General features: G+C 41.3%; 1 protein-coding gene across 3 annotated transcripts in view; it reads left to right on the top strand.

Annotated features, from left to right (window-relative positions):
• Nucleotides 1–11880, top strand: part of LOC139248910 (TBC1 domain family member 14-like) — an 88351-nt gene that overhangs the window by 35844 nt on the left and 40627 nt on the right. Inside the window, exon 1 of one of the 3 annotated variants that reach the window (XM_070872256.1) lies at nucleotides 4620–4719. The exons of the other annotated variants lie outside the window; for them this stretch is intronic. Within the exon in view, the coding sequence (XP_070728357.1) occupies nucleotides 4717–4719 (3 nt within the window). The 5' untranslated portion in view covers nucleotides 4620–4716. Of the gene's footprint in view, nucleotides 1–4619; nucleotides 4720–11880 lie in introns of those variants that run through there. 3 annotated transcript variants of the gene reach the window in all.

Below are 11880 nucleotides of genomic sequence, written 5' to 3'. Positions count from 1 at the left end.
CACAACACCAAGACCCCCCCACTTCTCCTTTCCCCCCACATCACCATTCCCCCCCCCACTTCACCAATCCCCCCCCACACTCTTTCCCCCCCCATCTCCTTTCCCCCCCTCTTCTCCTTTCCCCCCCCTCTTCTCCCCCCCTCTTCTCCTTTCCCCCCCCTCTTCTCCTTTCCCCCCCTCTCTTCTCCTTTCCCCCCCTCTTCTCCTTTCCCCCCCCTCTTCTCCTTTCCCCCCCCTCTTCTCCTTTCCCCCCCTCTTCTCCTTTCCCCCCCCTCTTCTCCTTTCCCCCCCCTCTTCTCCTTTCCCCCCCCTCTTCTCCTTTCCCCCCCCTCTTCTCCTTTCCCCCCCCTCTTCTCCTTTCCCCCCCCTCTTCTCCTTTCCCCCTCCCCCTCTTCTCCTTTCCCCCCCTCTTCTCCTTTCCCCCCCCTCTTCTCCTTTCCCCCCCCCTCTTCTCCTTTCCCCCCCCTCTTCTCCTTTCCCCCCCCTCTTCTCCTTTCCCCCCCTCTTCTCCTGTCCCCCCCCTCTTCTCCTTTCCCCCCCTCTTCTCCTTTCCCCCCCTCTTCTCCTTTCCCCCCCCTCTTCTCCTTTCCCCCCCTCTTCTCCCTTCCCCCCCCTCTTCTCCTTCCCCCCCCCCTCTTCTCCTTCCCCCCCCCTCTTCTCCTTCCCCCCCCCCCCTCTTCTCCTTCCCCCCCCCCCCTCTTCTCCTTCCCCCCCCCCCTCTTCTTCCGACCCCCCCCCTCTTCTCCTTCCCCCCCCCCCTCTTCTCCTTCCCCCCCCCCCTCTTCTCCTTCCCCCCCCCTCTTCTCCTTCCCCCCCCCTCTTCTCCTTCCCCCCCCCCTCTTCTCCTTCCCCCCCCCCCTCTTCTCCTTCCCCCCCCCCCCTCTTCTCCTTCCCCCCCCCCCCCTCTTCTCCTTCCCCCCCCCCTCTTCTCCTTCCCCCCCCCTCTTCTCCTTCCCCCCCCCCTCTTCTCCTTCCCCCCCCCCTCTTCTCCTTCCCCCCCCCTCTTCTCCTTCTCCCCCCCCCTCTTCTCCTTCTCCCCCCCCCCCTCTTCTCCTTCCCCCCCCCTCTTCTCCTTCCCCCCCCCCCTCTTCTCCTTTCTCCCCCCCCCCTTCTTCTCCTTCTCCCTTCCCCCCCCGCCTTCTCCTTCTCCTTCTCCCTTTCCCCCCCGCGCCTTCTCCTTCTCCTTCTCCCTTTCCCCCCCCGCCTTCTCCTTCTCCTTCTCCTTTTCCCCCCCCCCGCCGCCGCCGCCTCCTTCTCCTCCTCCTTCCCCCCCCCTCTCTGAAACAGACACAGAGACACACTGGGGGGGGGGTGCACCCCAGCAAGCTGTTGGAGGGCTCCCGGTGCTGCAGTCGGCAAGTAGAAAATGTTTTGTTTTATTGATTTAAAAAAAAAAATTCTTATTAATTTTTTTGATTGATTTATTGATGTTTTTATCATTTATTATTGATGATGGCTCTTTATTTGTAAAACTGAAGTGTAAAATGTTTGTAAACTTCCCTTTTAAACCCCCCCCCACTATTCCCTACGCCTGCTTTGTAACCTACGCCTGATTTTCTTAAAGTGTAGACAATGTTTTTGCGAGCGTACAAAAATCTTCACTTACTCCATTCTAAGTTAGTTTGGAGTAAGTTTTCACTGCCGAAACTTTGAAAACAGGCGCAAGTGGCTGGACACGCCCCCTTTTGAAGAAAAAATTCTGTTCCAAAGTGAAACTGTTCTAACTGACTAGAACTGGAGCAAACTAAATGACGAGAATTTGAATTTCTAAGATACTCCGTTCTACACCAGTTGCTCCAAAAAATCAGGAGCAACTGAGGTCGAAACTTGGGCCCAAGAGATAGTAGAAATGTGCCAATTTAAAATATAAAAGCAAGGTGATGCTGAATTTGTGCAAGATTCTGATTGGGTCATAACTGGAGTGCTGCACACACTTATGGGCATCCAATTGTAGGCGCATTATTGGAGCCTTAGAAAAGGCTTCAGTTTCAGAAGAATGATGCTCAAAATAAGAGATTGCAGATATCAAGATACTTACAAATTGGGCTTTTTCAAAGGAATGGAGAGATATTGAGAGTAAATGATTGTATCTGCTGGTTGGTGAATGTGTAACAAGAGGACATTAGAAGATTATTACTAGTGGAATGGAGAAAATTAGAAGAATTTGTTTTTCACAAGAATATTACTGGAATATGGATTGCTTTACTACAAGTGACTTTTGTTCAAGCAGCTATCAATTTAAAAAGGAAAAATTTTAAAGAATGCAGGGAAATGAGATTAGGAGATTGCTCCAATTGAAGGACTAGTACTGAGATGGATGCAGTGGGATGAATGGCAGCCTCTTGTACTGTAATTTCTATGATTCTATACTCTCTCTGCTACCATACATAAGAATTTGTTTTGGTGATTGCTTTAGGCATATTGTTGTTTGATGCATTTGATACAGATGCCTTTGACAAGTGCAGCTGCAACAAATGGTATACATATGTTATTGTGCCCAAATGATTAATGATGTGGCATGAGCAGAATCTTTTTGAATTACTGCACTCATCATGTTTTTTTAAAGTTGTCAGTTTTATCTTGCCAAATATTCTCTATGATCTTAAAAATCTAACACTCTGGCTTAATCTATTTATTTAATTTTACTGTTTTGAAAGAGTAATTTCAAAGGTAACTTGGCGTACTCTGAAAAGTGTTGATAATATCCAAATATAATTTTTTAAATCTATCTAGTAGATATCATTGCTACTTACTGAATGGCATCAATGATAGATTGACATTGTGCAGATCAGTTCTGTCTGTTATATAATGTTTCTATTTTGAATCAAAATTCTATAGTAGTGTAATTATATTTTCCAGCCACAGACCAGATGCTACTTACCATAATATAATTATATCTAGATGCTCTGCAGAAAAGCAGGGTGGATGGTGGTGTGCAGACCTTTGTCTACTGTAAATACATTGTAGGATTGAGACAATTACTTGTTCCTGCTCTCTGCCACACCCAAGTAAAGGACTGAAGAAAAATCATATTCTGATCCTCTGAAAAATCATCATGGATGCTGCGTACCTGAGCAAATTTTGGGCAAGCTATTTAAACTGTTTTATGCCATCAATTAACTGAAAGCCCCTTCAAGAGGCTAAACCTTTCTTGAAGAAACACTTTATTTTCTTCTGTTTCACCTTCATATGGCACCTTTCTGTCGAAAGGCAATCCTCATAATATTTAAAAAAAACAAGAAACTGCAAATGCTGGAAATCCAATTTTAATTCATTTTATTTCTTGCTTTCTTGTTCAGGTATATGTACGATATTAAAACAAAGTTCAATTAAAGAAATTACCAGTCTGGCTGATGCACATTAGGACAGAAGCAAAAGGTTGCTATAGTTCAGGCAAGCCTAAATATATGAATGGTTGCATTCTTAAGTGAACCGCTCAATTCATTGAAAAGGTTGGATATCCAGGATTCAAATACAAAAATCTTGTAAGTTTGGTAACGCTTTGAGTTTGAGGTACAGTAGATTTATTTTAAATATATATACATATTCCGGTCAATCTTTAAGGATTTTCAAACTAGATCTTGAGGAATCCAAAGCAATCAAAGTAAAAAGGGCTTCGCAGAAGGTGAGCATCAAACTTGTATACAAGTTTATGGCTGCTTAGGGTCCAGTTTTAATTTTAGTGCAGGAGATGTGACTCTTGCTCATTTTTTACAATTCTGAGCAAATATCTATTTGCATATTGCTGTAAGTCAGCTGTTCATCTTTGTTATTGTTGACTTAACTATTAATCTATTCTGTTTGGTGCTTGGGCTTGCTCCTGTTGCTTCAATACTAGGTGTGTAAAGGCAGACTCCAGTGCAGATGAAATAGCTCTTGCTTAAGGGTGCAGATGTTTGGTGCTGAATCTAAGGGAAATATTTGAGGTAAAAGTACAAAAGGTGACTTCCCCTTTCACCACCTTCTCCCTGCCCCCAACCAGTGAGATAAAATGTGTCCCTCAACTGGTTACCAGTAGTCTTCACTTTTCTTTATCTTCATTGTTAACATTCAAGGAGCCAAATTAGCTTTTTATGGTTCATGAAATACCTTGTATAAATCTATGCATTGAGTTAAATACTTAAAATTGTTCAGATAGTTACTTGTATAGCAGCACTCCATTCAGAATATTGTTTGATGTAGGAAAAGTTTGGAAGCCCTGATTTTTAATCAATTATAATATTTACACATTTCCAAAAGGCTCTCTAATCTGGTTGTTTGATGAAATGTTTTCTCTCTCATAGGCTAATAATGTCACTGTAGTGGGGATTTTAGCTTAATCCTCTGCTGTGCTGCAGTGGTACATCAGTAATTGTATATAAACCTAGGAGGCTATGTCTAATTCATTTGAACCTGAGCTCGTCCCTTGCTGTATCAGTGATACGAGGCTAAGGCATTACAAGAGGAATCGGAGAGAACTGATTGGATGTTTCCTCTCTGCAGATGATTAATATGGCTGCAGCCCATTTCCTCACTGACGATGGTTAACTGCAGACCTCAGTGATTTTATGCCTGCAGTCGTAGGAACTTGAGAGAGAGGGAGAAGGTTACAACAGATTGATTAGCTAGCCTGACATGTTGTAGTGTCCTTTACAGGAAAAGCAGTTTGAGCTTTAAGACACATAATGAAGGCTTTTCATTCTTGCTCTCCCTTGGATTGTTGTGAGGCCAGCTTTCATGGTAAGTACACACCTTAATGCCGAGAAATTAAGAGTGCTTGTTGTTTATGCAAGACTCCTTTACGTTCTGCTTTAATTACAGTCTTTATGTTTCTAATCTGTTTGATACCTAAATGCATTTTTTGATGCAGCTTTTCTTCCTGTTGTACACGACCCACATTGTGAACAATGATGATGAATCATGCTGTAGCTGGCACTCTGCTTTCAGCTTGATTTCATAAAGATCTGTCTCTTAATCTGCTCTTCTGACTTCCATGGGGAGGGATCCTCTGTGATGCTGAAAGAACTGACACTGGGCGAATGTGTGGAGGAAAAGTCATGAGCGCTAGGATTACTTTATCACATTTTATAGGCCTTTAATTATTCAATTCTATTGTTTTTAAGCAGGGTACCGAGTGCATTTTCTTTGCATTGAACTTGGTAGCCAATGATCAAGTGCATATTATGCCTTACTTTATGGAATGGTCATTTTTGTACCATATTTCATTCAACTTAAATTCAAATTTTTGCTTCTCCACATTGCTGTGTTCAATACTGAAATACAAAAATTACCGCTTGGTTTGTACACCTATGTATATAGCTAACCAGTATAATGACCATTATTTAACAGTTTAAGTTTTTATTTCCATGCTTCAGTAGGTGAAAGAAGGTTACTGTCTGTTTAAATGGGAAATCTGATAGATTTGATGGTGTTGAGACAGATTGTTCACTTCAACGGTGTGTAGTTTTGTATATGTGGGAAGATAAAGGGAGATGATACAACAGGATACAGTAAGTATATGGGAATTAATCTGCTTTAAATGCAGTTCAGAACCACGTTTGTAGAATGGAGAATAGATTAATCGTCTGTCATTGTAATTAGTGAAGCGCAGTTCTATCTGTGACAGGTCTGTGAATGCATTTAGTTTTAGTTACATATGCAGGTTTTGTACGTCTGGTGAAAGTATATCTTGTATTGACACTGCTCAGCTGTAAGAAAAATATTGAACATTTTGCAGCCAGAAAGAAGACTCAATATTTTTGGAAAAATCAATTTTATGCAAAGCAAAATGTTGAGATTAAATTGATACATTGATGTACAAAATATTTGGACAATCTTGATTAAAATGCATTATTATTTGATGAGTATAGATTTTCATTGAGGCTATAGTGTATTTTAATTACGCTGAGTAGGTAACTTTTGAATGATTTAATGTTTTGCAACCTGTCCAGAATAATTTCAACTTTTAAAAATGATTGGCTATAGTCATTAGATTTTGCCAAAGCGACTCAGTCAGTCTCTTGGGCCCAATATTATAAATGAAAAGTGGATTGTTCCCAAGCTGATTAGCCATGAACAGAAAGGTAGCTTAAGTTAGGACAGGAAAATAGTTGGCCATATCTACTTTAAAAAAAAAAAAAAAAAAGTTTTTGGCTAACATTGCTGAGAACCCAACGTTCAGTATTAGGACCACTTCAGTTTTTGATGTACATTAATGACTTGGACTTGGGAATATTGGGCACAATTTGGAAATTTGCAGATAACACAAAACTTGGTAGTAAACAGTGAGGAAGATAGTAATAAACTTCAAGAAGACACTGGTGGTATGGGCAGGCACATGGCAGATGAAGTTCCACACAGAGAAGTGTGAGGTGATGCATTTTGGTCGGAAGAATGAGGAGAGACCATATACACTAAATGGTACAATTTTAAAGGGGGTGTAAGAACAGACGCCTGGGAATGCTTGTGTACAAATCTTTGAAGGTTGCAGGGCAGGTTAACAAAGCAGTTAATAAAGCATTTGGCATCCTGGGCTTTATAAATATAAGTGTACAGTACAAAAGCCAGGAAGTTATGCTAAACCTATATAAAAACACTAGTTTGGCCTCAGCTGGAGTATTGTCTAATTCTGGGCACCACACTTGAAGGCTTTAAAGAGGGTACAGAAGAGATTTAATAGAATGATTCCAGGGATGAGGGAATACAGTTAAGTGAATAGGCTAGAGAAGCTGGGGTTGTTCTCCTTGGAGTAGAGAAGGCTGAGGAAATTTGATAGGTGTATAAAAGCATGAAGGATTTAGATAGAGTAAATAAAGAGAAACTGTTTCCAATGGCTGAAGGGTCCATATCAAGAAGGCAGAGAGAGGGCAAAAGAACCAGAGGCGACATGAGGGAAAATATTTTCATGCAAGGACATTAGGATTTGCAATGCCTGCCTTCAAAAGGAATTGAATAAATACTTGAAGGAGAAAAATTGCAGGGATATCAGGAAAGAGTGGGGCTAGCTGGATTGCTCTTCAAAACAGACTTGACGGGCTGAATGGCCTCCTTCTGCGCTGTACTATTCTATGTGCAATGTTGAAAGTTTTGAGTGAACAGTGGCCATTACAGGCAATTTTCTTTTTATCTGTTTGTTTTAGGTAATAAGGCTGTAGAATGGGAATTTATCTGCCAGAAGGATACTTGCAGCTCTGTGCTTCAATAGTATCGATGTCTGTAGGTTTCTGCTATTACTTCAAGACTGCAACTATAGTACAGCCATTCAAGTTTCACAATCCAGCTCCCTAAATGGCTCAGTATGCAAGTGCACCATGTGATGAGGCATATAGAAACATAGAAACATAGAAAATAGGTACAGGAGCAGGCCATTCAGCCCTTCTAGCCTGCACCGCCATTCAATGAGTTCATGGCTGAACATGAAACTTCAGTACCCACTTCCTGCTTTCTCGCCATAACCCTTGATCCCCCGAGTAGTAAGTAGTATGGAGCAGAAGGTTCCAGATTCCCGTTCTGTTAACTGTGCTTGGCCAGGCAATAATGGTGGCACAATTGGCTTCCATATCTCCAGAATTGGAGAGGAAGACTATTCAATTTGGGGTTCTGCTCCTGATTGCTGGAAAGTATGTTTGTGGGTGTTTAAAGAAAAAGATCAGGCTCTATTTTGTCTTTCTGATTATTAAGAAGTCTGAAGCTGTATTCCCAAACAAAAATACTTTTAGACGATCTTTTGGTTTTGGCACTGTACCCTCAATAAATATAATCGATGTAAGTCATTGCTCAGCATGCAGACCAGATGGTGCTCTTTGAGGAATTTGTCTAATTTGGAAGACTGTAAACCGGTTTAGTATAAGAGTTCACCTTGCTATATATCCTTTTGTGTTAAAAATTAACCATTGTACTTCAGAAACTCAGCCTGACCAGATAGAATAACATTGTGCATAACATGAACTACCAATAATACAAAAGCAAAATACTGCAGATGCTGGAATCTGGAATAGAAACAGAAAATGCTGGAAATCTCAGCAGATCAGGCAGCATCTATGGAGAGAAAGCAGAGTTAACGTTTCAGGTCAATGATTCTTCGTCAGAACTGGAGATTTTTTCAAAAGAACAGGTTCTTAATGAGCACTGAAAGGGGTAGGGGAAGAAAGAACAAAAGGGAAGTCTGTGATAGGTTGAAAGACAGGAGAGATTAGAGAGACGAAAGGAATGATGACCCAGATTCAAATGCTAATGCCAGGAGTTAGAAAAACATTAGTCAAGATAGGATGTGAATGGTGGGATAATGACTAACTGCCGTTGGAGGCCAGGAGAAGAAAAGAAAGAAACAGGCTCTGAGGGAGTGGGGTGCGGGGAAGGGAGCCAAAGATTGGTAGCGGTTACACTCTGACATTTTTGAACTCTATGTTGAGTCCAGAAGGCTGTAAAGTGCTTAAACGAAAGATGAGGTGCTGTTCCTCGAGCTTATGTTGAGCTTCGTCGGACCAGTGTAGGAGACTGAGGACAGAGTAGGAATGGAGTGTAGAAGTAGTGACCGGCGACTCGAAGCTCAGGGTCACACTTGCAGACTGAACGGAGGTGCTCCGCAAAGCGGTCACCCAATCTACGCTTGGTCTCCCCAATGTAGAGGAGACCACATCGTGAGCAGCGAATCCAGTATACTAAATTGAAAGAAGTACAAGTAAATTGCTGTTTCACCTGGAAGGAATATTTGGGGCCATGAACTAGAGTATCCTGTGCTCTCTTAGCTTAAAGTGAATCAATAAACATTTCCAATTAAATCTTTAGACGACCATTCCATGCTGTCTAACTTTGCTCATGTTATCCAAATACTCAGTTTCCCAATAACTTGAATAGTAATCTGTGATCAAATGGTTATTACCATCTAAAAATAATTGGTTCCATCTTCTGACTGCAGTCAATCATGCATTTCATGAGAGATCAGTATCTTTTGATGTTCAGTTCCTAATTGAACATCCCATTTCTTTGTTCTGCTTTCACTCTTGGTCGTAGACATGTTTGTGTGTGCATCTCCAGCAATCAAGTGGGTGGAGAGAAGAATCCTGAAGTGGCCTTCAGCGAAATGAGCGATCTTGTAATGGATAAAAGGAACATTTTAGATTTGTCAGTTCATCTAAGGGAAGGCCTGATGATTACATCCTGGGATCCTAAAGCAGTTGATGAAGGGAATTGCAATTGTATTTCAGGGCTCTAAGAACATAAGAACATAAGAATTAGGAACAGGATTTGACCATCTAGCCCCTCGAGCCTGCTCCGCCATTCAACAAGATCATGGCTGACCTGGCTATGGACTCAGCTCCACTTATCCGCCCACTCCCCATAACCCTTAATTCCCTTATTGGTTAAAATGAGTGTAGATGTGTGCCGGATGACTGGGAAGTTGCCAATGTTGTACCCATTTTGAAAAAGGGCAACAGAACTAATCTAGATAATTACAGGCCAGTTCGCTTAACATCGGTGATCGGGAAATTTTTCAGAGACTTTAAGGATGAGATTGACCACATATCTAGAGAAAACAGAAGTAGCCAGCACGAACTTCAAAATGGACAATCCTGCTCGACAAACCTGGCATGGTAGATGGGGTAAATGCACTGGATGTAGTGTATGTGGACCTGAGGAAAGTCTTTGACAAGGTATCACATATAATATTACTAGAGAAGATTAAGGTGTATTAAATTAAGGGAGGCTAGCAAACTGGATTTAATAATTGGTTAGAAGAAAGAAAACAGTAGAGGCAGTTTTTTTTTAAGTGGTTAGAAGAGGGTAGCGTTGTCCCTCAGGGTTTAGTTATGGGCTACTTCTGTTCACTGTGTACATCGTTGATTTGGATCCAGGCCTCGTGTCAAAATTTGCAAATGATACCAAATTAGGAGGTACAGGTATAATTAATTCAGAAAACCAAAGGAAACTGCAAGGAGGCATTGATAAGATGGCAGAAATGGGCTAAAGTGGCAGATGGAATTTAATGTCGGTAAGTGTAAGGTGATGCATTTTGGTAAAAGAAATAACAGCAGTAATAATATTTTGGATAGAAGTAGACTCGGTGCTTTAAACCATAGCGACGCGGGGGTACAGGTTCAGAGAACTGAGCATCTTGAGTTGATGAGGCTGTTTTTTAAAAAAAAAACTAGAGTTCTATGTTGTATCTCAAAGTATATAATATAAAAGCCAAGAGGTAATAATGAGCCTATATAAAACCGTAATACCTCAGAGTGCATAGTAATGGGCTCCACATCTTGGAAGGATATTGAGGCTTTAGCGAGGGTGCAATGCAGATTTGCGAGGGTACTGCCTAGTATGAGGAAATACAAATACGAAGAAAGACTTGAAAAATTAATTATTTTTGTTAGAACAATGCAGATTACAGGCCAGTATAACAAGTTTTTTAAATTATGAAAGGATGGGTCAGGGGAGATAGAAGCGGACAGTTCCCAATAGTTGAGAGGTCCTGCACGAGAGGCGAAAGAAACAAGACGAAATGGAAGAGTGGGACAAGGTAGGGAAATATGATTAGGGCTATTTGCATTCATGGACAGTAAATGCCAACTTGAACTGAATGGCCTGTTTCCTTTGCTGTAACTTGTATATTGATAGGCGAGGATAATTGATTGACAGCAGAGACAATTAAATGCAGAAAACTGTTCTGTAGTATATATTCAATGTTAGAATTGAGAAAGGTACGCTGTTAAATGGAGTATTGAACAGTGAGATTTTGTTTTGGAGATGAACAGGTTATTCAAGGTGGTAGTACAAGTAGATAAAGCCATAAAAAGGCTAACTGAATTACTTTTTTGTTCTATTTCTCTTGATATAAAACCAGTAAGAACTTGTCCAAGGTCTCATTTAGGCTGCATTTAGAGTATTGAGTACAGTTTTTGGCAATCCATTATATGAAGGATAGAAGTTATTTGAAAGGTGCAGCATGAGTTTGCCAGGACATTACCAAGCGTTAAAGGTTACAGTTATGAAGAAAGACTTGAAGTTGGGGCTTTTTTCCATTGGAGGTAAGCTTGTTAAGGAGTGAACAATTGGAGACTTTCATGAAAAGTTATGATGGGGTAAATAGTGATGGATTGTTTCACTGGACGTCAAAATAACGCACAAATTTAAATTAATTACAAAGAGGTAAGGGATGGGTTAGAAAAAAAACTCTTCTAGTTATTGGAATGTGGAATTCATAGTTAAAAAATCTTTAAGCAGAGTCTATAAATTCTCTTAAAAGATCGTTAGCTGGCAACTTGATGTGCAAGGGTATTGTCGTGAACAGGAAAGTGGGATTAAACTAGGAGAGTCACAGAAGAAAATACTGGTACAAGCTTGATGGACTGAATGGTCTATTTTTGTGCTGTAGCATTCTACAATTTAGTGCCGTCATAGGTGATGATAGAGGATACAGGAGAGGGAGCTAGGAGCAGGCAGTTTGTGGTGGACAAGAATTGGGATTGTATTTGAGCTTCAGGATGATCCTGCAGTTGTAGAAGACTTTGGCTGCAGAGTAGGAGTAGTCATTGTGCTTGAAGTGATCAAGCCAAATCAGATAGTGGATGGTGAGGGATATCATGATCTCTGCACACTTGGATTTGGGTTTGTGTAGGTAATTGTTGTACCAAAGGGGATTAGTGAAGATGGGGCAAGTATGTTGAAAACTGGGGCTGGGCAGTTTTGAACATGTTAAGAGGTGCTGTTATGATGAATGGTGGGTCAGAGGAGAAGAGGTTGAAAGTTAGAGAACATGTTTTTTCCACAGACTGAAAGTGAGTGTTGGGAGGGCAAAATTGAATGGGGACAAGAGGACAGAGTTTAGAGGAAAATCGGCAGGTCCTGTTTTAGTGCAGGTTGGTCACCAAGGATGAAGAGTCACTTGGTGTAGAGCTGAGATTT

Source organism: Pristiophorus japonicus, chromosome 2, assembly GCF_044704955.1.
Source record: "Pristiophorus japonicus isolate sPriJap1 chromosome 2, sPriJap1.hap1, whole genome shotgun sequence".
NCBI lineage: Eukaryota > Metazoa > Chordata > Chondrichthyes > Pristiophoridae > Pristiophorus > Pristiophorus japonicus.
This window is presented reverse-complemented; position numbering and strand designations above follow the sequence as displayed.